General features: G+C 41.4%; 1 protein-coding gene across 5 annotated transcripts in view; it reads left to right on the top strand.

The window, feature by feature from the left end:
- LOC112215684 (arf-GAP with SH3 domain, ANK repeat and PH domain-containing protein 1) overlaps positions 1-24,848 on the top strand; it is a 73,991-nt gene that overhangs the window by 1,519 nt on the left and 47,624 nt on the right. For all 5 annotated transcript variants that reach the window (XM_024374928.2, XM_042299168.1, XM_024374926.2 and 2 more), the window contains exons 3-4: positions 600-726; positions 23,592-23,664. In XM_024374928.2, coding sequence (XP_024230696.1) covers positions 600-726; positions 23,592-23,664 — 200 coding nt within the window. The remainder of the gene's footprint in view (positions 1-599; positions 727-23,591; positions 23,665-24,848) is intronic.

The following is a 24,848-nucleotide window of genomic DNA, read 5'->3' as shown; positions in this document are numbered from 1 at the left end:
TCCCCATCATCCGAGGTGGGTGGGTGAGCGAGAGGGTGAGCGAGAGAGCGGGGGAGAGGAGAGTGGTTGTGAATGTCAAAACTGCGTTCTGCATTAAAAATAGAACTGAAAGAAGATAAGAAAATAAAGGAAATCCTGCAATTCGAGAGAGCACGGATTATGATAGATTACATACAAATATTTCTGATTGTCGAAAGTATTATCGGCAAAAGCCATTCTTAATGAACATCCGCAAAAACGTTATGATGGAATCCGCTATTCTATTTTACAGCAAGGCAGCATAGGACAGTAATTAAGCGTTTGTGTTTTGGTAATTTAAGCAAGGGATACGGGCGAGGGGAGAAGAGAGGAGGGGGGCGAAATTGTGTCCATTCCCTTTTCCCTTGGGGACAGTGAAGACATAGGAGAGAACCAACCAAGTAATTCGAGAAGAGACGCGTCTTTGTCATTTCGATTCTATCTCTAGTTTGTAAACTATCAGTTTTCGACCCAGTCACAGAGTTAGACATCTCGTACTTTTCTTCGCCAGTTGTATTTTCATGATTTAGGATTTTCTCAACAATTCTTGCAATCCTCTTCTGGGCGATTCCCTGCTGAAGGATGCCGGATCAAATATCGGTGTCCGAGTTTCTCTCGGAGACAACAGAGGATTACAATTCTCCTACCACGTCCAGCTTCACGACCCGCCTGCAGAGCTGTAGGAACACAGTCAACGTTCTGGAAGAGGTAAGGCCACATCATGTTAACATTGAGTCAGCCATAGCTGCAGATGGAATTACGTGCAACTTGGTGCCAGAGCGACCATTGCGCATTGATGAATCATGACACTACGGAGATGACATAGCTACAATAGGCATAGGCTACCCAAATTATACCATTTATAGAAATAGCCTATCCTAAACTCCATTTAGTAGTAGCAGGGGCCCGAGCCACTCATTAAAATAGGCTCGGTATCTACGTTGGCGTGTCCAAATGCCCATGCCCAAAGTTGTACCTTATTCTGCATAATAACCGCAGAAAGTGTCCTTCGCAGACAGCACGGTTCGGAAGTGCAAACAATACAAAAACAAAATGTCTGTGATAAGCATTCTCCCATGGCAACGTTAGATTGTGATGACTTGGAATTACTCTGTTTACATGCCGATTATTATCATTATAAACTGCCTGCTATCAGTTGGAATTATTGGCAACTTTGTAACACTTATGCTTCCATTTGCACAAGTTGACATAAAAGCCAAGGGTCATGTGAAAATACAAATCTGTTTAATAGGGTTGGGCATATCCAGATGTTCATACCTTTATACCGTTCTTGTGGGGTACACGATATTACCGGCAGTGAACACCTAGGGGCGCAATTATTATTATATTTATATTTTTTAAGTACAAAACAAATTTAGTCAGCAGGGATCTTGATCCAGGAGGGGATTGATTGTCTCTGCTGTAACCAAGAAGATTGATCTCGCAAGCGAGCCACTTAGCTAGCAAGTTAGCAAACCAAATGGATAGCTGGAGCCCTGAGCTGGATTTAATTTATTTGGTCTATCTTAGATTGTCAACTTATGATTAGTTATAAGCATTGGCTAAGCATCCCCCTGAACTTTAGGGGCCCCAAACCCAATAAAAAATATATATATATATGTCGAATATATATATATTTTTTTACAGTATTGAACTTCTGTATTTCAAAATTCTCCGATATACGGTATACCACTGAAGCCTAGTTTACTGTCCTTGACAAGCTTGAAGAATCAGTTAGTTCTGTCTCTACCCTACCCCGGCCTACTAGAAGCAAAACAGCCTATATCCAGTTCATATGTATCCTATTCTTTCAAAGCCTAATAATGTGATGTGAACATGCTCTGTATAACACAGACTGTCAAAGAACTGTGCTGAGTTACAATGTTACAACATACAATAATGGTATCCAAAATATCAGCATAAATGTTTTTTTTGCATTTTGTAGTGTAGTGATGATGTCATGATAGTCTTCTGTGGTTTGCTCATGCTGAAGCCTATTTTAATTCAGTGCAGTTCGATTAAGCTAGTTTTGCTCCTACTGCTGCTGGCTGGTGTTGCCAGGCAGAGGGGGAGGATTGGATATGATAGAGGAGAGTAGAGTAGCCAGGCTGTAGCAGCAGAGCGTGTTGGCTGTCTCCATACAGAGTGGGGGTGGGGACGGATGGAGCAGCAAACCCTCCAGCCTCCAGCCACTCACTGAAAGATATTGGCATTTACAGTGATTCCCGAATTGGAATGGCTCCACACATATAGCGTTAACATCAGCCTGATTCTGAACCTCAGCATGTTTTGATAGTACTGTGCATCGAACTGCAGCCTCCCCTTCAATCGCAATTAGTGCTGGAAGAGCTCGCTCGCACGCACACACACACACACACACACACACACACACACACACACACACACACACACACACACACACACACACACACGCACACACGTCTGATTAGCAAGGTGAGTGTAATCAGGTGAGACAGGTGGAGACCATGGGGAGCCACGCATCCCCATACCACCCCTATCTGCGTTGTCTTTGCCTTTAGGAAATGGGGCAACATAGAAGGCCAGCAGCATGCACCTTTGCCATTCCCTATGAAAACCAACACAATCTCATTTTTGGCTGAATAAAATAGTGATGAAGTCAATGTTGCATCTCTTGAAGTCCCTGGTTTAATGTTCTCACAAAGTGTATATAAATAGCAGCCATGGCAGATAATCAATGCTGATAATCATTGCTCTCCCTATCGATTCTATATCACAGTGTCAGTGGTCTCATCCTCAATTTCCAATGTGTAGTAAGGAGGCAAGAGAGCGAACAGAGAAGTTTTATAGATTCAGTATTTCAATCCATTGCGTTTTGCCACTCCTTCACGCCAGGAAACAGCAGACTGTCATATGCACTACAGCCAGGCTTGTTGAGAACTAAGACAAATGCTAAGATGTTGCTGCATCCTCTGAAAACAAGGCTAAAGAAACACCCTAAAGTAGTCAGAGAACTTAGGTTTCAATTAAATAACATATAAGACAATCTCTGTTTATTGTTTCTCACTCAATAGGGATAGCAATGTTATTATCAGTGACCTCAAGTTAATAAAGTCCTCCACATAGAAAGAGCCATAGTAAATGGAATATGCAGTATACAGTATGCTTAGATGGAAAGTTGATAGTACATGCTGCACAGATGTACGAAATGGTTGACAAATTAGCCTTTTCTCTCAGAATGGCTGGTCATGGGCAATGTATCATAGCATTTAGAAGTTCCAAATGTCTCTCCCCGAAGGTTTATAGTACAATAATAGAAAAATCTGTAAAACAGAACCGGACCCATGTTTATTCTCCACACGGAGCGCATTTTTTTCGTTTAGTGTAACAAGGAAAGGCTCGCGTCATGAATCACCTTTCTGGCTCTGTGCCTTCCAGCTCAGAGAGAGAGACTGCATCACAAACGAAAAACATCTGTTGGATGGGCCGCCATGTGCTCCATGCCCGGGCTGTAGCGGTAGCCACTCTTAAGTCCTAGCCCGGATCACATGACGGGAACCATTGACTGGCAAAAAAAAAAAGAATAGGAACGTATTGTAACGGCTGTCGCGGGTTGAAGAAGGTGGGGACCAAGGTGCAGCGTGGTACATGTTCATCTTTATTTATGAATTGAACACTGAATGAAAATATATATATAAAAAACGAAACCGAAACAGTTTTGTCTGGTACAGAATACAAAAACAGAAAACAACTACCCACAAAACCCATGTGGGCAAGAGCTACCTAACTATGTTTCTCAATCAGAGACAACGATAGACAGCTGCCTCTGATTGAGAACCACACCCGGCCAAACAAAGAAATACAAAAACATAGAGAAAAGAACATAGAATGCCCACCCTAGTCACACCCTGGCCTAACCAAAATAGAGAATAGAAAGCCTCTCTATGGCCAGGGCGTGACACGTATACTCTTTCTTCTTTGAACAAAGACAAGATGCCATTGAATCAAGCTTTTTCCCGAAACATTGATCTAAAATGAGTAAAGAGCAGAACACCTCGTCAGGGCTCCTGCACTGGGATACGACATCCACCTTCTAGATGGCATTCCTCCTCACACACTTTATGGATCTCCAACTCTGTAAAAGTTTTATAGTATTCCAGGACTCCTGCAGCATTGCCATGACCTCTGGAAATAATTTGGGTGAAAAAGGTTAGTCATGTAGTATTTGAAGAGAAACAACCAAAGACATTAATGTATTAAAGTAGGCCTGCTTGTTATTGTCTACATTTTCAACATTACCAGTGAGGAAACCTGGGAGGCCATTCTCTCATATCTCTCTTCACAGAAATGGTAAAGAAGGCCCCTAATAACTTCTTCCCATCTTCATTCACTCTGTTTGAGTGCAGAGCACTTAGAAAGCCATACCCCAAGACCCGCTCCTGTCCTCACCACACACCTTCTTCCAAGGTCTCCAAGTAATTTCCTCATTATGTTGATGAGGTAAATTATGCAAAGGTTCAGGGTGAATATTTCATGGTGTAACCTGAGGGGGGAGAGCTGACCTGCAAGTAGAGGAGAACAGTCGTCAGCCTCCCTCCTCAGGCTTCTAAACACACAGTCATCTAAAGGTGCAGAGAGGGAGAGCTGCAGCGACATACAAACTTCTTACTCCAACTCCACACCTGAATTATTTATGGGTGGCTGGTTGGAGAGACAAAGAGGTTCACGATTCCCCCCTCATACCAGCACTGACCTTATTAACACAACCCAGTTCGCCCAGTCACAACAGGGAAAAGCTCCCTTACGTGTTTACTGTTTATGTTTGGATCAGTGCTAAAATGAAATATGGAAAACAATGAACAGCGAGATGGGCAAGATAGATGACTAATAATAACCAGAGCCGCGTTCTTATGTGCCGTCTTGGATAACAGGAAGTGACATCATTATGGTGTTGAGGGCAGTAATGGAAGCTTGTTGGGTTAATTCACACCTATGCCCAATAATACATGAGGAATGTTCTAAAGAATGGTTAGACGATATTCATTCTCATCTGCAATTCAATTCCCTGAAAGGTTCAGAGAAATGTGTGGAGAAGGACTTCATGTGCAGACAGGGTTAGTTAAGCTTCCCTCCCTTTCTTAGGGAAATCGTAAGAAGATTTCCGCAGCTTTTTCCAATGAGAAACTTGCAGTTCCAACTTATCCTGATCTTGGCATCTTTGACCTCTATTCTCATCCGATACAATGTGGAAATGTTGGTAATATCTATTTGATATTGATATCTATTTGATATTGATATCTATTTGATATATCTATTTGTTCCCTCTAAACTGCGCAACATGCGCAGCTCCCCGGGACTGCCGGGCAGAAGATATATCAGCCTGCCCAGAGAAGCACAATATTGAACTTTACTCAACTTCATAGTTTTCCCTATAGTTAACACGATCAACTTTTCCCTCTACTGTTCGAATTGTGATCGAATCAAGGCAATATTGAAAGAGATTTGCTTGTAGGCAGAGCGCATTGGAGTAGGATTCTATTGCATTGATAGGCACGACTCAGACCCATACTCTACACAGACCAGTGCGCCATAACCAATCAGAGCTGCCGTATCCCTATATGCAAATAGTCTATTTCCATATATGGATCTGTGCCATTCACTTTGAACTGGACTGTGTTTACAGCAGGAGTGGTTGTGAGTTGATGTGCTTTTTTTGAGATCACAGCAAGAGCTGCATGTACATGACCGTTCAAAAGTTTGGGGTCACTGAGAAATGTCCTCGTTTTTGAAAGAAAAGCAATTTTTTTGTCCATTAAAACGACATCAAATTGATCAGAAATACAGTGTAGACATTGTTAATGTTGTAAATGACTATTGTAGCCAGAAACGGCAGATTTTTTTATGGAATATCTACATAGGTGTACAGAGGCCCAATATCAGAAACCATCACTCCTATGTTCCAATGGCACGTTGTGTTAGCTAATCCAAGTTTATCATTTTAAAAAGCTAAATGATCATTAGAAAACCCTTTTGCAATTATGTTAGCACAGCTGAAAACTGTTGTGCTAACTAAAAAAGCAATTAAAACTGGCCTTCTTTAGACTAGTTGAGTATCTGAAGCATCAGCATTTGTGGGTTCGATTAGCGTATATATTTACCCCAAAAATATATAAGGGATTGGAAATGATGAAGAGAATTACATTGATGGAAGCTACAATCTATCTGCAATATTAAAGTTGATCCAACCCCCCAAAAAATGTAAATAAAATAAAAAGAGCTCAAATGTGATCAGACAAACGCACAAGCACAGGATACATAAAATCAAAAGACATACATCTTGAAGGTGAGCCAAGTACAAGACTGATGACACTGGTGAAATGTTATATCATCACAATGAGCACGAATGTGTTGGGTGGAGTTCAAAGTGGCAGACTGCTGCAAAGTCCAGTTGTATTTGAACCAGCTATTGGAAGTGTCTTTATAGCTGGTGTTTGCTAAGACCAGGGTGAAGATAGCGTGGCTTAGGGATGGGCATTTGAAATGATTTCACTATTCGAATATCATGATTTTTTTTCTGTTATCCGGATAGTCTAAATGCATGGTAAAGAAAAAATAAAGTATATATATTTTTTAACATCAATGTGAACTTGCATGCACAACTCAGGAGAGGCGGTGCACTCTGCTTGTTGTTTCAGCACAGACAGGTGGGAGAGTGTGTCACAGGAGGGAGAGAGACACAGAGGCCCATTGTAAATACAACCCATATTTATGTTGATTTATTTTCCCCTTTGTACTTTCACTATTTGCACATCGTTACAACACTGTATATATACATAATATGACATTTGAAATGTCTTTATTCTTTTGGAACTTCTGTGAGTGTAATGTTTACTGTTCATTTTTATTGTTTATATCACTTTTGTTGCTTTGGCAATGTTAACATATGTTTCCAATGCCAATTAAGCCCTTGAATTGAATTGAATTGAATTGAGAAAAAGTAGACAAACCGACTCGCGTAAGTTAGACAAACTTGTTTCTGCTATAGGTTATCTAGTATCTGATCTGGTAGTGTCCGTCTTGACTGCATCAAATTAATGTAAAGAAGCTAGCTAGCTAGCGACACTAGCCAGCTAAGTTAGTTAGCCAGCTAGCTAGCGAGTCTAATTGAGGTTATTTTGCTGTGCTCCCAGTGTCCTTGTCTACAACAACTCAATTCATATTTAACAACAGTCTACCTGTTGATAGATCATTGTGGCCTACTCCTTCTTATTTAGCCAATTTAATTCCGTAATTGTTATTCCATTTGCATTGATTAGCAATCTCCCACTTCACTTACTACACATGGAGCCTCTGACGGTAGTGCTGCTTTGATTGACCGACAATAACAAGCTACACACGTGAAAAGTGTGTAGGCTACCGGTACATCTTTCTATTGTGAGGCTCACTCATAAAAACCGTCATAAAACTCTTGTTTTATTAAAATGTTTAATTGCATGGTCTATCCGATTCTCCGTTCGTTCACTTTAAAGACATTAATCCATTGCTACATAATGTATGTAGCAATGCCACATAGATAATATTCATTACATTTTAGACAATGCCTTTTCATTAAAATAGGCCTATCTATCTATCTATCTATCTATCTATCTATCTATCTATCTATCTATCTATCTATCTATCTATCTATCTATCTATCTATCTATCTATCTATCTATCTATCTATCTATCTATCTATCTATCTATCTATCTATCTATCTATCTATCTATCTATCTATCTATCTATCTATCTATCTATCTATCTATCTATCTATCTATCTATCTTTTTTTAATGAATACTCTCGCAAGTAATCGAATGCTAACGTCCGTTCAGATATTCTAATATTCTAATAACTGTGCCCATCCCTAGTGTGGCTCAAACAAGCTTCAGTAAGTCAATCACAAGGCCACCAAAGTGGTTAGACTTTGACAAGAGCATATGCCTCTACAACTGAAAATGTTGTCTTCCCCATTTGTCAAAAAATGGGGCACGATTCTAACAGGAAGGGCGGAGAACAGATTTCATTGGCAGGACATGAGTGAACATCCCTTTCTCTGGCCTGGAGCTGGAGGAAGCCTGAACTTTCCGAGCCAGGACAAGGGAAATAGGCAGATGTAACATTTCCAAAAGTAACTGAGGTCAGACTATCTCACATAGAAAGATTTAAGGCAGCTTTTGTGTGATAGCCTGCCTCAGGTGTTGGCCAGAGAGGGAGGCAGGGCAGAGAAGGGGACATGTGTTGAGTAAAGGCTGAAGAGGGTGGCTGCTCAGCTGTGTCGAGTGTGGTCAGGTTCCAGGTTTCAACACTGGCTCAAATCAGTTGTTGATAGGACTTAGACAAGTTGTAAATGCAACAAGTACTGATATTGTGTCATATAATAGCACTCACAGCTATAAAAACAAATACAAAATAATCTGAGACATTTATGGTCTGTTTACATATATTTTAGAGGCTATTTATACAGAAATGGGTATAAAATCTGTATAAACAGTATTTATAATTATATGACAATATTTTACATCTTTCATGGAAAACATTCACCACGGAGCTATCCGCATAAGGCTGAATTGCCTGTCCATGGCCAAGAGAAGCAAAGGTTTCCTCTTAAACCCAACTGTCCACATCAACCCAGTAACCTCAGTGAATGACAGTCACAGAGTTCATGATGAACCATGAACTCCGTTCACTAGATATGGGCTACGCTTGCCTACTCTCTCTCCGCCACCTGAATAAAATGGAGAGCAGGTCAACTTGAGAGTGGCTTGACGTTCCCTTTAAGAAAACTTGACCAAAATGTCAATCACTAACTGAAGTAGCATAGGGTACGAGGCAATATCTTTCGTGTAACCGAAAACATTTTCAAGTTCAAGACCTCTTAAGCTAAACTCATTCTCTGTTCGTTCACTTCACAGACATGAATCCAAAATAAATATTTTAGACGCAGTACAAACAGCCACCTCTCATTGAACTACTTTCTTTTGTTATCAACCAAGCCAACCTATTGATTTATAACACCATCAACAGGGAGGAAAATAGTCTGAAAACATTGAAACGGTCACAAAAAGATCTAATAGCCTCTCTCACCAGTGTGATCTAGGTCAGCAATGAGGCCTGAGGGTATGAGTACAGTAAGCCGAACTCCAATTCCACCAGTAACACAAACAGACCATTCAACTCAAAGTAACAATTGTATTATTAATCTTGCTCTTATCTGATCAGTGATTGGCTGATATCTCTACCACTACCAACTCAGCTTCCTGCCCTCAAACCACAAGCAGTAAATCCAAAGGCATCTGGCTGTGAGAGCCAAGGAATGAGCCGCTCACCCCGCTTCAATAAAACACACAATCAGAAGTAGCGTATTATTTCTAGTCCCTAAGTGTTTTCGTTCCATTCCACACCACATGGACCTGAACCATACCAGAGTCACAGCCTAGATTCCTGCGCTTTACATCATTCCTTGACGTTTTCTATGGACATGTATAAAATTTTACAGTTTATGGGATTTTGTCGGTGAAAGAGCCGCTATTCCAAAACCACAAGTGTATACATTCTCACTGGCCACGGTGATATCCACACACTTGAGCCGTAGCAAATACCAAACAGGGATATTTTTACTGAGTATCTCCTCACTCTTTCCTCACAACCTCAGACATGATGGCCTCCCTTCTACTGCATGAGAATGTCACATTCAGGAGATAGTCATGTCTGAAGTAGGATCGGTCTAGACCAGTCCTCTTAGACAACATTATGTTAATGTTTTAAGATTTCCTCTCATTGTTGTTACCAACTGTCCTAAGCCAGTGTTAAGGCAGTTCCAGGGGGACAGAGTGACCTCTGTAGGCATCAGGGAAACCTTGCCGTTCTGAGGGAGCAAGCTTGTGTAACTCCACATCTGAGCCAACAAGCCATATCCTGGCATGCATGTTCAGCACTTCAGATGAAACGCTATATCAAATGCCCAGCTGACAACATACACACAACCGCGTGCATGCACACACACACCGGGGCTCAACACCACCGTCTCCTCTTGAAGTAGAGCGTCAGCGTTGGAGTGTTTACCCCTCAGGCCAGAATAAGAGCATCCATTAGTGTCAACGCTGCCTTTCCCAACCCCCAGGCCTTGACTCTCACAGTCCTAGAGGAAAGCCATTGACCCCAGCACTCATGAACTCATAGAGAAAAGGAGGGGCTTGTTGTAAATGAAGGAAAAGAAAATGCAGATTTAGGGTTCTTTTGTTTCAATACGGGTTCAGACACTGGCCAAAATCCAAGCGTCCCATTGCCAATTTGCCACGCCTCAGGACGAAGACGTGTTGTGACCCGGTTAGGACCCCAACACACCCTTTCCAAACCTCCTTAAAGAAATCCTCCAGCGATATTATCGAATCTATCTGCGGCGTGTCTCTTTCACAGCGGGAGGGTTTGGGGGCTTTGTGTTTGGATGCTGTTTCAGTTTCTTGTTTGTTAGTTTGTTTGCTGTCTGAGAGATCAGGGAAATCGGATAATCGGTCTCTGGTCAGAGCTTCCAGCTGTTGGCCTACCTTCCCTTCCTGCCACAGTTGCACTGCATCATCAAGGGCTATTAGCAGTGGATTAGCCCCTGACCATGTTTAGCTTTTAGGGCTGTGATCCCTGCTCTTTCCCTGATTTAGGCAAAGGGAGGGTGTGGGATACGGAGTGGCCAGGGCGAGGGGGTTTCCACATCTGTCTGGGGCCTTCCATTGAAGACCACTGATGTTAAACTGACTCGGACACCCCCACCATGCGATCGCCAGCCTTCTCCTCTCGCTCTCTAATGGAGCTCAGCAACGACAGAGCCATCAGATCTGATGGGCTTACATGGCACTTTTAAACAGTGACCTCCGATTTAACCCCCCTTGTTACTACGGGAGGTACTGCCTCACTCGGGGGATTATGAGTCACAATTTATAATGCTGACAGTTTACCTAACAAACATTTTTATATGACCGCCCTTTGCATGCACTTTTAAATGACAGTTATGCGGTTGAACTAGCGTGGAAAATGTGATGGGACGTCAGTGTGAGAGAGTCAAGTAATGCAATATGACGCTGTACACTGTTCTGTTTCATTTGCCTGTATGTGACACAGGGGCCAATTCTAAAAAGCCAAAACTACATCATTAATTCAGCTTACCACATCTGTCCTGAGTTGTGAATGTTGTTGAGGTACAAAACCTGCATATAGTCTGCAATCATTGTGTTATGTAAAACCTGGCTATGATGAAACGTCTCATTCTCTTGAATTATTCCGTTTTCATATGACATTTTCTTGTTGGAAAAATCGCATCTTACCAAACCGAGAAATCTATGCTAGTAATAGGTATTTCTAATCGCTGGTTGAGCAGTGCAATAAAAAGTAGAAAAAACATACGATGAAATAGATAAATACACTTTTACACCTCTGTTGCTAACAGAAGACCTTTAATGGCAGATGCATCTTGTGATTTTTCCATTTTATTGTTGACCAAAATGTACGTCTTATTTAACCTCACCCAGTTTGATTGGGGAGTGAGGGGTATGCAGCAGATATTTTCAGTTAAGTAGATACTGAAGTTGTAATAAGTTACAATGCTGATACAAGATGGTGGCGACAGACACGTCGCCCTGGTTCTAGCTCCTAGACAAATTTACAGTTTTCTCCCTGCTCATCCAGTGTCCCATCAGCCCAGCCAGTCAATTCATTAACATGATCTCCACTGTAAAAGGCATCTAGACATTATTTCCCCTTGCTTCTAGCCTAACATTTGGTTTGCAACAATGAGGGTGTGTACAAACGTTGCTGACTGTCTTGCAAAATAGTTTCAATATTGAAATTTGATCTCCGCGTGTCAGGACGAGACTGACATCTTTTTTTCAGCCAGTCGAAATCATGACTCAGCATAATTCTTATGGATATATACGGTACTCGGCTCCAGCTCGTACCTATGACAGCCATGCTAAAAAAGTAGTTTAGCATGCCCTCTCATGTACGATTTCTTTATTTCTTTATAGATTATAGCTTCCACCAATGTAATTGTCTGCATCATTTCCAATCCACCATATATATATTGTTTTAATATATACAGTGCATTTGGGAAGTATTTTTTATTTTCCCCCCTCATCAATTGGCATTCAGGCCAAAGAGTTCAATCTAGTTTCATCAGGCCAGAGAATCTTGTTTCTCATGGTCTGAGAGTACTTTAGGTGCCTTTTTGCAAACTCCAAGCAGGCTGTCATGTGCCTTTTACTGAGGAGTGGCATTCGTCGGGCCACTCTACCGTAAAGGCCTGATTGGTGGATATGGTTGTCCTTCTGGAAGGTTATCCCATCTCCACAGAAGAACTCTGGAGCTCTGTCAGAGTGACCATCGGGTTCTTGGTGACGTCCCTGGGTATGGAACGTCATAAGAAACATTCATGTGTTTAAAATCCCAAATTGTTTGCATAGTCAACTTAAACACAGCTCTGACACACACACTTACTCACCAGACATGCCACCAGGGGACTTTTCATAGTCACCAAATCCAGAACAAATTCAAGAAAACATACAGTATTATATAGAGCCCTTATTGCATAGAATTTCCTTCCATCTCATATTGCTCAAATAAACAGCAAATATGGTTTAAAAAAACAGATAAAGCAACACCTGTGTATGCATTGATATGTAGGCTATGTGTGCCTTTAAAAAAAATGTATGTAGTTTTGTCCTTGAGCTGTTCTTGTCTAATGATGTACTGTATTATGTCATTCTGTATTCTGTTTCATGTTTTGTGTGGACCCAAGGAAGAGGAGCTGCTGCTTTTGCAACAGCTGATGGGGTTCCTAATAAAATACCAAATACCAAAATACCTGACCACGGTCCTTCTCCCCCGATTGCTCAGTTTGCCCGGGCGGCCAGGTCTAGGAAGAGTCTTGGTGTTTCCAAGCTTCTTCCATTTAAGAATGATGGAGGCTACTGTGTTCTTGGGGACCTTTAAAACTTCTTGATGCTCCCATCCCGTTATCGGGATAATTTTCGTCAACATCCGCTGAATTTCAGAGCACCAAATTCAAATTAAATTACTAAAAATATTTCATTTTCATGAAATCACAAGTGCAATATAGCAAAACACAGCTTAGCTTGTTGTTAATCCACCTGGCGTGTCAGATTTCAAAAAAGCTTTTCGGCGAAAGCATACCAAGCGTTTATGTAAGGACATCTCTCTCAGCAGACAAAACATTACAAACAGCTAGCAGCCAAGTAGATTGGTCACGAAAGTCAGAAAAGCAATAAAATGAATCGCTTACCTTTGATGATCTTCGGATGTTTGCACTCACGAGACTCCCAGTTACACAATAAATGTTCATTTTTTTCCATAAAGATTATTTTTATATCCAAAATACCTCCATTTGGTTGGCGCGTTATGTTCAGAAATCCACAGGCTCGAGCGGTCGTGATCGGGCAGACGAAAATTCCGAATAGTATCCGTAAAGCTCGTAGAAACATGTTAAAGTTTTTTCAAATCAATCCTCAGGTTGTTTTTACAATATATAATTGATAATATTTCAACCGGACTGTACCTTCTTCAATAGGAGAGAGAAAGAAAATGTCTGCTCCAAGCTTTTGCGCAAGCAAAACGCTGCTGGCGCCCAGCCATACAATGACGCGATGTGATCTTTCTCTCTCATTTTTCAAAATAAAAGCCTGAAGCTATGTCTAAAGACTGTTCACAACATGTAGAAGCCATAGGAAAAGGAATCTGGTTGATATCCCTTTAAATGGAGTTAAGGCAGGCAATGGAACAGAGAGATTTCAGGGAAAACAGCACGCCCGGGTCAACTGTGGGTCCTTATATAGACAGGTGTGTGCCTTTCCAAATAATGTCCAATCAATGTAATTTACCACAGGTGGACTCCAATCAAGTTGTAGAAACATCTAAAGGATGATCAATGGAAACAGGATTCACCTGAGCTCAATTTTGATTCTCAAAGCAAAGGGTCTGAATACTTGTGTAAATAAGGTATTTTAGGTTTTTATTTGTATTAAATTAGCAAAAACGTCTAAAAACCTGTTTTTGCTATGTCATTATGGGGTATTGTGTGTAGATAGATGAGTGACATTTTTTCCCCACCAATTTCAGAACAAGGCTGTAACGTAACAAAATATGGAAAAAGGGAAGGGGTCTGAATATCTTTCCATTCAGACCCCTTCCCTTTTTCCATATTTTGTTACATTACAGCCTGGTTCTAAAATGGGTGGGGAAAAATGTCACTCAACTATATATATATATATATATATATATATATATATATATATATATATATATATATATATGCTGTTTCACAAAAGTTCTGAACCTATATACATTTTATGGACACAGTATATTTTACATTAGTTATCTTGTTGTTTTTAGTCCCACCTTTCAGATCCACTCAACCCCTCCCATCTGTCTCTTAACGCCATCCATATTGGATTTCAATTTGCCATATATTTTTCAACTGTGCTGTGATGCTTCACAAAAGTTCTGAACCTTTCTATTCTCATAGTTTCTACAGATTGTAAATGAAAGATACATTTCTGTTTGCTGAAATAATTATTATATTATTGATCACATTGACTATGACTTTTTCAAATTTCCCTTTATTGCTATCTGCAGTGTTAGCTCCAGGAAAATGTTGCGATTCTTCAGCCATTCCTGGACCTGTGACCAAAAATGAGCTACATATGGACCGTACCAATATAAATGATCTAATGGCTCTGCCACCTCGCAGCAAAATCTGCAGTGCTGGGAAGGCTGTATCCCCCACATATATACAATTATATTCTTTGAAAGAATTTTGTATAATAATTTAAATTGAAAAATTCAACGTTTTGAATCCGCCGTTTTGAGTCTGCCATTTTGCAAGTCAATTCATAAACCATATGCCATGGAATCGATACAGCCAAAATCTCTTCCCAACAATCTATAGCACAGCTGTCAATTTTTTGGTCCTTAAATAAAACTGGCATATATTTTTGTTTATCACAATTCTCTTGAACCAATTTTGTTCTTTAATGCATGGCCGACAGTGAAGCTCTTAGTTACAAACGAGTCTTCTTAAACTAAGGGGGGCATTGTGATACCAGGACTCATGTGGGGTTGGGCCTTGAACTCACTACAAGGCACTGCGTCATCTTGAGTGTCAGCCCACTAATGTCAGATAGACAGACAGATAGACAGAATGGTTAGACTAGAGAAACTTGCTGATGTGCGAGACAGCGCATTCACATCTCTGTGGCAACCACATTACTGTCTGTCTGTACGTGTGACTGATCTTGTTATGAACTGAGTGACAAAGTTATGAACCGAGTGAGTACCAATTGACAGAGAAATCCACAAATTTCACAGTAGAGAAATGAATCTAGAGAACACTTCTGTAACTGTGATCTATAACTTATCCGCAAAACGCGGTTTACTATACGTTGCCAGTGAAATACCATGGTGTTATAACTAAGAGAGTGACAGTCAGGCCTGTTGCTTCCTGTTTCCTATGGAAGGAGGGCTGGAGGGGAAATGCCAGGTCTGCTCTGCACTGGGAGGATAAGACCTGGGGCAGGAACTTCAGATTTGCATCCCAAATGGCATTACTTGTAGTGCACTACTTTTGATCAGCACAGCACTATATAGGGAATAGGGATTAGGGGGGCCATTTGGGACACATCCCAGGAAGTGTTGAAGCTGTAGCTTCTCTACCTTCCCGTCTCCCGTCATGCACAGCCACAATGACCAGCTACCAGCACAATATGAGCTTTCATGGTGGTAGACGTTTCACAGGGGAATCAACACACTGCCATATACTGTGGGCTAGGTTCCCTTTCAGAATATTAGGTATGAAACATCTCTATCCCCTCAACTCTTGTTTTGAGTCATTGAATCACCAATCACACTGGATTGTGTCAGAGCTGAACATTGGCTGTTGGTCGATCAGAATAAAGAATTGACTATATTGAATAGTTTACAGGCTTTGTGAGGGCATTCTTGCTAGAGCTGAGACACGTTCTTACTGGTTGCCAGAGGGTGCGGAGGACTGTTAGCCAAGTGAGCTGTGTTCCATTGAACTATTTTGGCCCTTGGAGACTGAGCTGAATGCTCAAAGCCAAATTCCCCATCCTCCTACACATCTAGTGTTTCTCCTCATTGATTGGATGGTAGCACTTGCTTGCGTATATTAGAGTATACCTAAAAAAGTGTTTCCACGACAGATTGGAATGAGTGGGAATTTGCCATTGGCAATTGACCTTGTTCAGTCGTAACTGAAATCTATACGGTTGTCACACACGGTCTGTCGCGTCATCGTCAATTAAAAATGGCCTCAATGGTGGTTTGCTCTGTGCGAGAAAAAAAACTGAAGCTTGTGTTATAGTCGGACAAGGGCCTCTAAAAACCCTACTCCTGTGGTCGCAAGGACCCTGGGTACACAACACATATATCCCTGCCCCTGTAATGTCAAGTCGACGTAGAATGTTCCCTACTAATGTAAGAGCATGTTCATATCAAAGCAGAATATTTAATTACCACAACGCAGACACAGAGAGGATTATGGGTGACCTTTGAAGGGGGTGCCAGCTGCTCCTCTCTCTCTCTCTCTCTCTCTCTCTCTAGCTCTCTCGCTCTCTTGCCCTGTAACATGGGCAACATTAGAGAGGCAGTCTTCCTCCTGCTGCTGCTGCATGCGTTGCCTTTGTTCCCTCTGGAGAATTCATCTCAGTCTACTGCCTCTCTGAATAATCATTCATGGATTAGGGTGTTAGGGGGTCCACCATGATGCCTATGACCCTGTCTGTGTCCTTGGTCTACAGTAGCCTATGTCATCATGTCATGATAATTTAGTATTTCACGAAGCAAGTACAGACTAGAGATAAACATGTTTGCTAAGATGTAGACAACACAGCTTTCTGCTAAAGCCAAAGCAATTTGTTCCAGAATACAGCCTAATATTTATGAAAAGGGTGTTGATTATACCAACCATATTCTCTACAAAGTTGCCTTCTCTGTGAATACACAGAACATTCTAGTCTAGATAGGACCACACTGAAGGATCATGTACAGTATGAGAGTATTTGTATGTAGGCTACTAGGTAACGGTACATACACTAGCGCCAGGTCGGGCTCCTGCGTTAGAGAGAGAGAGAGAGATCAAAGCACAGTGCAATGAGAGTAAGGGCACTAAGGGCCCCGGGGCCATACAGTACTGCAGCCATAAATTGTGTAAGAGCGACGTAAAACTGTCCAGGGGACAACCAAGACTGGGCCTTAATTGCATCGTGAAATTTAATTAGCTCGACCGACGTTGTAGGGTGCCTCCCCTGTGACCAGCGGAGCCCGATTTCCTGTATTTATGTTGGTGTTTATCATCTCCATAAGTGTGTGTGTGTGTGTGTGTTTGTGTGTGTGTGTGTGTGTGTGTGTGTACTTCTACACATCTGAGTGTGTGAGTACTGTTTGTGATACTATCAAATCCTCTTAACCTGAACATTTGTTTTGGCACATCAAACCTCACAGTCATTTAATCTGTCTCTGTGGCGAATGATACAGAATACCCTGCATTGAAAAACACAAAAGTGAAACCTTCGATCTGCGCAGACATTCTACACTTCCACAGGGCACAGAGTTTTTGAAAACAAGCGCATTTCCAAGTAGGCATATGTAGTGCTGTGAGCCAAGGACAGTGTATGCAGAGTTGCTCTGCCCTCAGCAGCGATAAAAGCATGACATCAGCGTTCTCCTAATTGTGACGCTCTGTGCGGTGAGAGGATCTGGAGGTCAGTATCGCAGGTTGCGTCTCAAATGGCACCCTATTTCCTTTTTAGTGCCTACCTTTGACCAGGGCCCATAGGGTTCTGGTCAAAAGTAGTGCACTACTTTTGTAAACAAACATCTGCCTCTGATTCAATCACAGTACGGATCATAATCAAGGAAATATGGCCTTGTAAATGAGTGCTAGAGACTTCATTACTGTAGGTATAACAGATCTTGTTAGAGTTATCCAGTATTTTATCACCATTTAGACAGTGACCTTGGACAGATACTGTGTGTGTGTTAGTGTAGTAGTCAGTGTGTGTTTGTTTTTAAGGCTGGCCCCATTTAGTCGACTGGTTTGGTCAATAGAATGTTGGTTGACTTAGATTTCTTTAGTCGAGCAGAAGCAAAAAATGGATAACAAAAACAAATCATGGTGCACAAATTATATTAATTTTAAACAAACAAGTTTTCTCCTGCGTTGGATAACAGTCGCTGTCCGTGGTTCTGAAACACATCAGTGCGCTGTTGAATTGGCGCCTTTTCCTAGACCATGTTTCTATGTGCACAATGGAAAAGTTAACCAGCATATTGGTGTTGAGAACAATGTGGCGGAGGCAGCAGCAGAGTTAGGAGACGAGAAAACAGCCCTTGGCTTAATTGTCTAAGAAAAGTGAGGAGAGAGGAAACCCCAACTTAATTAGGTCTATAATCAATAACCTAACTGTTAAAAGTGCCTGAATTTATAAATCATCCATATACATATCTACAGAAATAAGACAGATCCTGCTTCTGTTGCCTGTTTGAGTGATTGTTTAATAGCCTACTGATTCTGTGAGCACCAAGCCTCATGAATTTGGCTTTTATTAATCCTTGTTCTGCTGGAATAAACTCTTTTTTTCATTAGACCAGCCTCTCTGGTATTATTTCATTTATTTAGTGTTGTTTAAACTGTTCCAAATGGTCCGATATTTGTATTTTTTATAATAATAACCCCCCCTTTTCCTTTATCTCCTGATTACTATTATTATTATGATCAGCATTATAATAATAAGTAATGTCAATATCATTAGTAGGCTTAGTATAGCAGCGTTGCATAACCACCATCGAGTTGTGGGCCTACACTACCCTTGTAAAAGTATTCACCCCCTTGGCGTTTTTCCTATTTTGTTGCATTACAACCTGTAATTTAAATGGATTTTTATTTGGATTTCATGTAATGGACATACACAAAATAGTCCAAATTGGTGAAGTGAAATGAAAAGTATAACTTGTTTAAAATAAATGACAATTTTTTAAAAACGGAAAAGTGGTGCGTGCATATGAATTTACACCCTGTGCTATGTAGCCCCTAAATAAGATCTGGTGTAACCAATTACCTTCAGAAGTTACATAATTAGCTAAATAAAGTCCACCTGTGTGCAATCTAAGTGTCACATGATCTCAGTATATATATATACAGTGCCTTGCGAAAGTATTCGGCCCCCTTGAACTTTGCGACCTTTTGCCACATTTCAGGCTTCAAACATAAAGATATAAAACTGTATTTTTTTGTGAAGAATCAACAACAAGTGGGACACAATCATGAAGTGGAACGACATTTATTGGATATTTCAAACTTTTTTAACAAATCAAAAACTGAAAAATTGGGCGTGCTAAATTATTCAGCCCCTTTACTTTCAGTGCAGCAAACTCTCTCCAGAAGTTCAGTGAGGATCTCTGAATGATCCAATGTCGACCTAAATGACGTTTAAAGTTTGTCACAAGCCACCTGGGAGACACACCAAACATGTGGAAGAAGGTGCTCTGGTCAGATGAAACCAAAATTGAACTTTTTGTCAACAATGCAAAACGTTATGTTTGGCGTAAAAGCAACACAGCTCATCACCCTGAACACACCATCCCCACTGTCAAACATGGTGGTGGCAGCATCATGGTTTGGGCCTGCTTTTCTTCAGCAGGGACAGGGAAGATGGTTAAAATTGATGGGAAGATGGATGGAGCCAAATACAGGACCATTCTGGAAGAAAACCTGATGGAGTCTGCAAAAGACCTGAGACTGGGACGGAGATTTGTCTTCCAACAAGACAATGATCCAAAACATAAAGCAAAATCTACAATGGAATGGTTCAAAAATAAACATATCCAGGTGTTAGAATGGCAAAGTCAAAGTCCAGACCTGAATCCAATCGAGAATCTGTGGAAAGAACTGAAAACTGCTGTTCACAAATGCTCTCCATCCAACCTCACTGAGCTCGAGCTGTTTTGCAAGGAGGAATGGGAAAAAATGTCAGTCTCTCGATGTGCAAAACTGATAGAGACATACCCCAAGCAACTTACAGCTGTAATCGCAGCAAAAGGTGGCGCTACAAAGTATTAACTTAAGGGGGCTGAATAATTTTGCACGCCCAATTTTTCAGTTTTTGATTTGTTAAAAAAGTTTGAAATATCCAATAAATGTCGTTCCACTTCATGATTGTGTCCCACTTGTTGTTGATTCTTCACAAAAAAATACAGTTTTATATCTTTATGTTTGAAGCCTGAAATGTGGCAAAAGGTCGCAAAGTTCAAGGGGGCCGAATACTTTCGCAAGGCACTGTATATATATACACCTGTTCTGAAAGGCCCCAGAGTCTGCAACACCACTAAGCAAGGGGCACCACCAAGCAAGCGGCACTAAGACCAAGGAGCTCTCCAAACAGGTCAGGGACAAAGTTGTGGAGAAGTACAGATCAGGGTTGGTTATAAAAAATATCCGAAACTTTGAACATCCCACGGAGCACCATTAAATCTGTTATAATTTTTTTTAAAGAATATGGCATAACAACAAACCTGCAAAGAGAGGGCCACCCACCAAAACTCATTGACCAGGCAAGGAGGGCATTAATCAGAGAGAAAACAAAGAGACCAAAGATAATAACCTTGAAGGAGCTTTAAAGCTCCACAGTGGAGATTGGAGTATCTGTCCATAGGACCAGTTTAAGCCGTACACTCCACAGAGCTGGGCTTTACGGAAGAGTATCCAGAAAAAATAAGCAAACACGTTTGGTGTTCGCCAAAAGGCATGTGGGAGACTCCCCAAACATATACTTTTTTTAAATTGAGCTTTTTGGCCATCAAGGAAAACACTATGTTTGGCGCAAACCCAACACCTCTCATCACCTCGAGAATACCATCCCCACAGTGAAGCATGGTGGTGGCAGCATTATGCTGTGGGGATGTTTTTCATTGGCAGGGACTGGGAAACTGGGCAGAATTGAAGGAATGATCGATGGCGCTAAATACAGGGAAATTCTTGAGGGAAACCTGTTTGTCTTCCAGAGATTTGAGACTGGGACGAAGGTTTGCCTTCCAGCAGGACAATGACCTTAAGCATACTGCTAAAGCAACACTCGAGTGGTTTAAGGGGAAACATTTAAATGTCTTGGAATGGCCTAGTCAAATCCCAGACCTCAATCCAATTGAAAATCTGTGGTATGACTTAAAGATTGCTGTACATTAGCGGAACCCATCCAACTTGAAGGAGCTGGAGCAGTTTTGCCTTGAAGAATGGACAGAAATTCCAATGGCTAGATGTGCCAAGCTTTTATAGACATACCCCAAGATACTTGCAGCTGTAATTGGTGCAAAAGGTGGCTCTACAAAGTATTGACTTTGGGGGGTGAATAGTTATGCATGCTCAAGTTCTGTTTTTTGTCTTATTTCTTGTGTCACGAACCGGCTTGAAGTTCATAACAAAAAGGGAGACAACGTGAAGATAAGGAATAACAAAATATATTTATTAACTGAAGTAAACTAAATACAATTAACAATGGTGTGTGTAGCCAGTAATCAGTAGTGTAAGTGAGTGTTTGAGTGCATAAATATGATAATGAGGGGTGTTGAAAGGTGCCAAAGCAAACAAACAAATCAGCCACAAAAATGCCATAACCAAACTCTATCAGTGTGTCTGCATGGAGAGAGTCTCCTCAAGGAATGGGGAAGAGGCGTATTTATCCCGGGACACACCCAGGCCCAGGTGTGTCCCATGTCGCTGACGACCCTCCCTGCTCCTCCCGCCGACATCCTAATAAGGAAAACAAGAGCAAAGAGAAAGAATATGGCAGAGAGAGTGGGAGGGTCGTCACACTTGTTTATTTCACAATAAAAAATATTTTGCATCTTTAAAGTGGTCGGCATGTTGTGTAAATGAAATGATACAAACCTCCCCCAAATCAATTTTAACTCCAGGTCGTAAGGCAACAAAATAGGAAAAATGCCAAGGTGTGTGAATACTTTCTAAGAGCGCATCCTGTTTAGTCTTAATACCGTAACTTACTTAGGTCTGTATTTCGAATCTTATATAGACTACTGTATCAGTCAATAATTGTTTTGTTCATATCACATAGTATAGGAGTCATTCATGATGTGAAATGCAATCAAGCGTTTTTAAATAAAATAACAAAGCAACCATTGAATGATTAGCTAAAACAATGAATAGGCCAAAACGTTTCAACAGACTCTGGTACACTTATAATTTATTCTGTGTTGTTTACATTGTTACAAACGATCAGAAAAATGATATAATCTAACCCTACCTGTTTGGTACACATAATATGCATGCAGCGCTGGCTTCATACCTTATTTTTCTTCTTCCCCAGTATTTCCCCACAACTAGTTAAATCTTACACATCTGACTTCCCCTTTACCTCCTGGGCAACCAGTAAACATTCCCCCGTTTCCAGTTTATTTGTTTGTCCTCTGCATCCATTTTGCTGTCACATGTGTTACGGTGTTCAGAGTTTGTTATAAACCAATTTATTCATGTGATTATGATATGCTATAGGTCAGGCCTTATGTCACATAAAGAGAGCAAAGGGAATTAGAGAAAATTAGAGAATGTTTTTCCTATACAAATTTCGGTAACAACTTTTCAATCAGAAAAGGCTGTAATTATGTTGCAGTTTCAGCAACACGGACAGCGCGATACACTGCTGATGTTCTGTGCTGGTCACTGCTGCAGGGAGGAGAGAGAGACAACAGATGCTAGTCACACAGTCAATCGCTGTCTTTTTTTTAACACAGCGCAGCAAATCTGAGCCAGGTCCGGCACAATCAAATCAATTGCGGTCGGACTAGTTATTTGTGTCTTAATTATTTCATCAAAAAGTTAGCTTAAAGCATCAGACAAGTGCAGTGCCTATAGTTGATTTGATTAAAACACATAGCATGTGTCTATATGGAAATATACACGTTAAAAATACGACCAATCGATTGGTCGAAAGAGCAGACGACTCTTTGTCGACCAATATTTATCTTAGTTGGGGACAGCCCTAGTGTGTTTTCAATCCTATCTCAGCTTTGTGAGATGTATAGATTTTTAAAACACCAACGGAATAGCAGAACTAGTAGAATAGCAAGAAGGGCCATGGTCTTGCTCTTTGCGAAACAGAGAAGCATGGAGAAGAGAGGCATTATAAGACACAGCTGCTCTACCTCGGGCACTACTGTCCTAATGATGCTACTGTATGGAACCCTTATATAACAAACAGTTTGGAATTTTATTTGGAATGTTGATAAGCCATATTTCAGGTCATGTGGAGCTTTTTGAGCATTTGATAAATTGTTATGCCAGTTTTTATGCCAGCACTGTAAAAATCTCATGTGTTCAGGGTTAGCTTCATTCTCTGAAATTACTATAATTTACTGTATAACAATTGTGTTGTGTTTTGGTTACAAAGTTCAGTCTGTGATGCTATTGTAAATCCTTAACAATCCTCTCTCTCTCTTTCTCTCTCTCTCGTTCTGTGTTTACAGGCTTTGGATCAGGACAGGACTGCACTGCAGAAGGTGAAGAAATCAGTCAAGGCCATCTACAGCTCAGGCCAAGGTGAGAGAAAGCTCTCTTGTCAGTTTTCTAGGCTCATTAACAAGAGGGTTGCGCTTGTGGAAGACATTGAAAAGGGATGATCTCTATATAGACTTTTCTGGGTGAGTAATTATGCCCTCTTATGAAACTAAATATTTCAGCGTTTCAACCTTTTCTCCACATAGTCAGTTTTAGGTTGTTAGTGCCTTGAAGAGGGGGTTTCTAGACCCTTTCTGACCTGGCCCCGCTCAGGTATCCTGTCTGATTTTGGATACAGTTCAATCCCATATACAATTCCATATACAGCCCTGCAAATAGTCTGAGTAGCCATCTGACTAGATGTTCAGGAGTCTTAGACTTGGCACTCCGGTACCGCATGCCCTGCGGTAAGCAGGGAGAGCAGTCTATGACTCGGGTGGCTGGAGTCTTTGGCAATTTTTAGGGCCTTCCTCTGACACCGCCTGGTATAGAGGTCCTGGATGGCAGGAAGCTTGGCCCCAGTAATGTACTGGGCCGTTCGCACTACCCTCTGTAGTGCCTTGCTGTCGGAGGCCGAGCAGTTGCCATACCAGGCAGTTATGCAACCATGCTCTCGATGGTGCAGCTGTAGAAACTTTTGAGGATCTGAGGACCCATGCCAAATCTTTTCAGTCTCCTGAGGGAGATTAGGTTTTGTCGTGCCCTCTTCACGACTGTCTTGGTGTGCTTGGACCATGTTAGTTTGTTGGTGATGTGGACACCAAGGAACTTGAAGCTCTCAACCTGCTCCACTGTAGCCCAGTCGATGAGAATGGGGGCGTGCTCGGTCCTCTTTTTCCTGTAGACCACAATCATCTCCTTTGTTTTGATCACATTGAGGAAGAGGTTGTTGTCCTGGCACCACATGGCCAGGTCTCTGACCTCCTCCCTATAGGCTGTCTCATCGTTTTCGGTGATCAGGCCTACCACTGTTGTGTCATTAGCAAATTTAATGATGGTGTTGGAGTTGTGCCTGGCCGTGCAGTCATGAGTGAACAGTGAGTACAGGAGAGGACTGAGCATGCACCCCTGAGGGGCCCCTGTGTTAAGGATCAGCGTGGCGGATGTGTTTTTACCTACCCTTACCACCTGGGGGCGGTCTGTCAGAAAGTCCAGGATCCATTTGCAAAGGGAGGTGTTTAGTCCCAGGGTCCTTAGCTTATTGATGAGCTTTGAGGGCACTATGG

The sequence above is a fragment of the Oncorhynchus tshawytscha genome, linkage group LG16, assembly GCF_018296145.1.
Source record: "Oncorhynchus tshawytscha isolate Ot180627B linkage group LG16, Otsh_v2.0, whole genome shotgun sequence".
Classification (NCBI taxonomy): Eukaryota; Metazoa; Chordata; class Actinopteri; order Salmoniformes; family Salmonidae; genus Oncorhynchus; species Oncorhynchus tshawytscha.
This window is presented reverse-complemented; position numbering and strand designations above follow the sequence as displayed.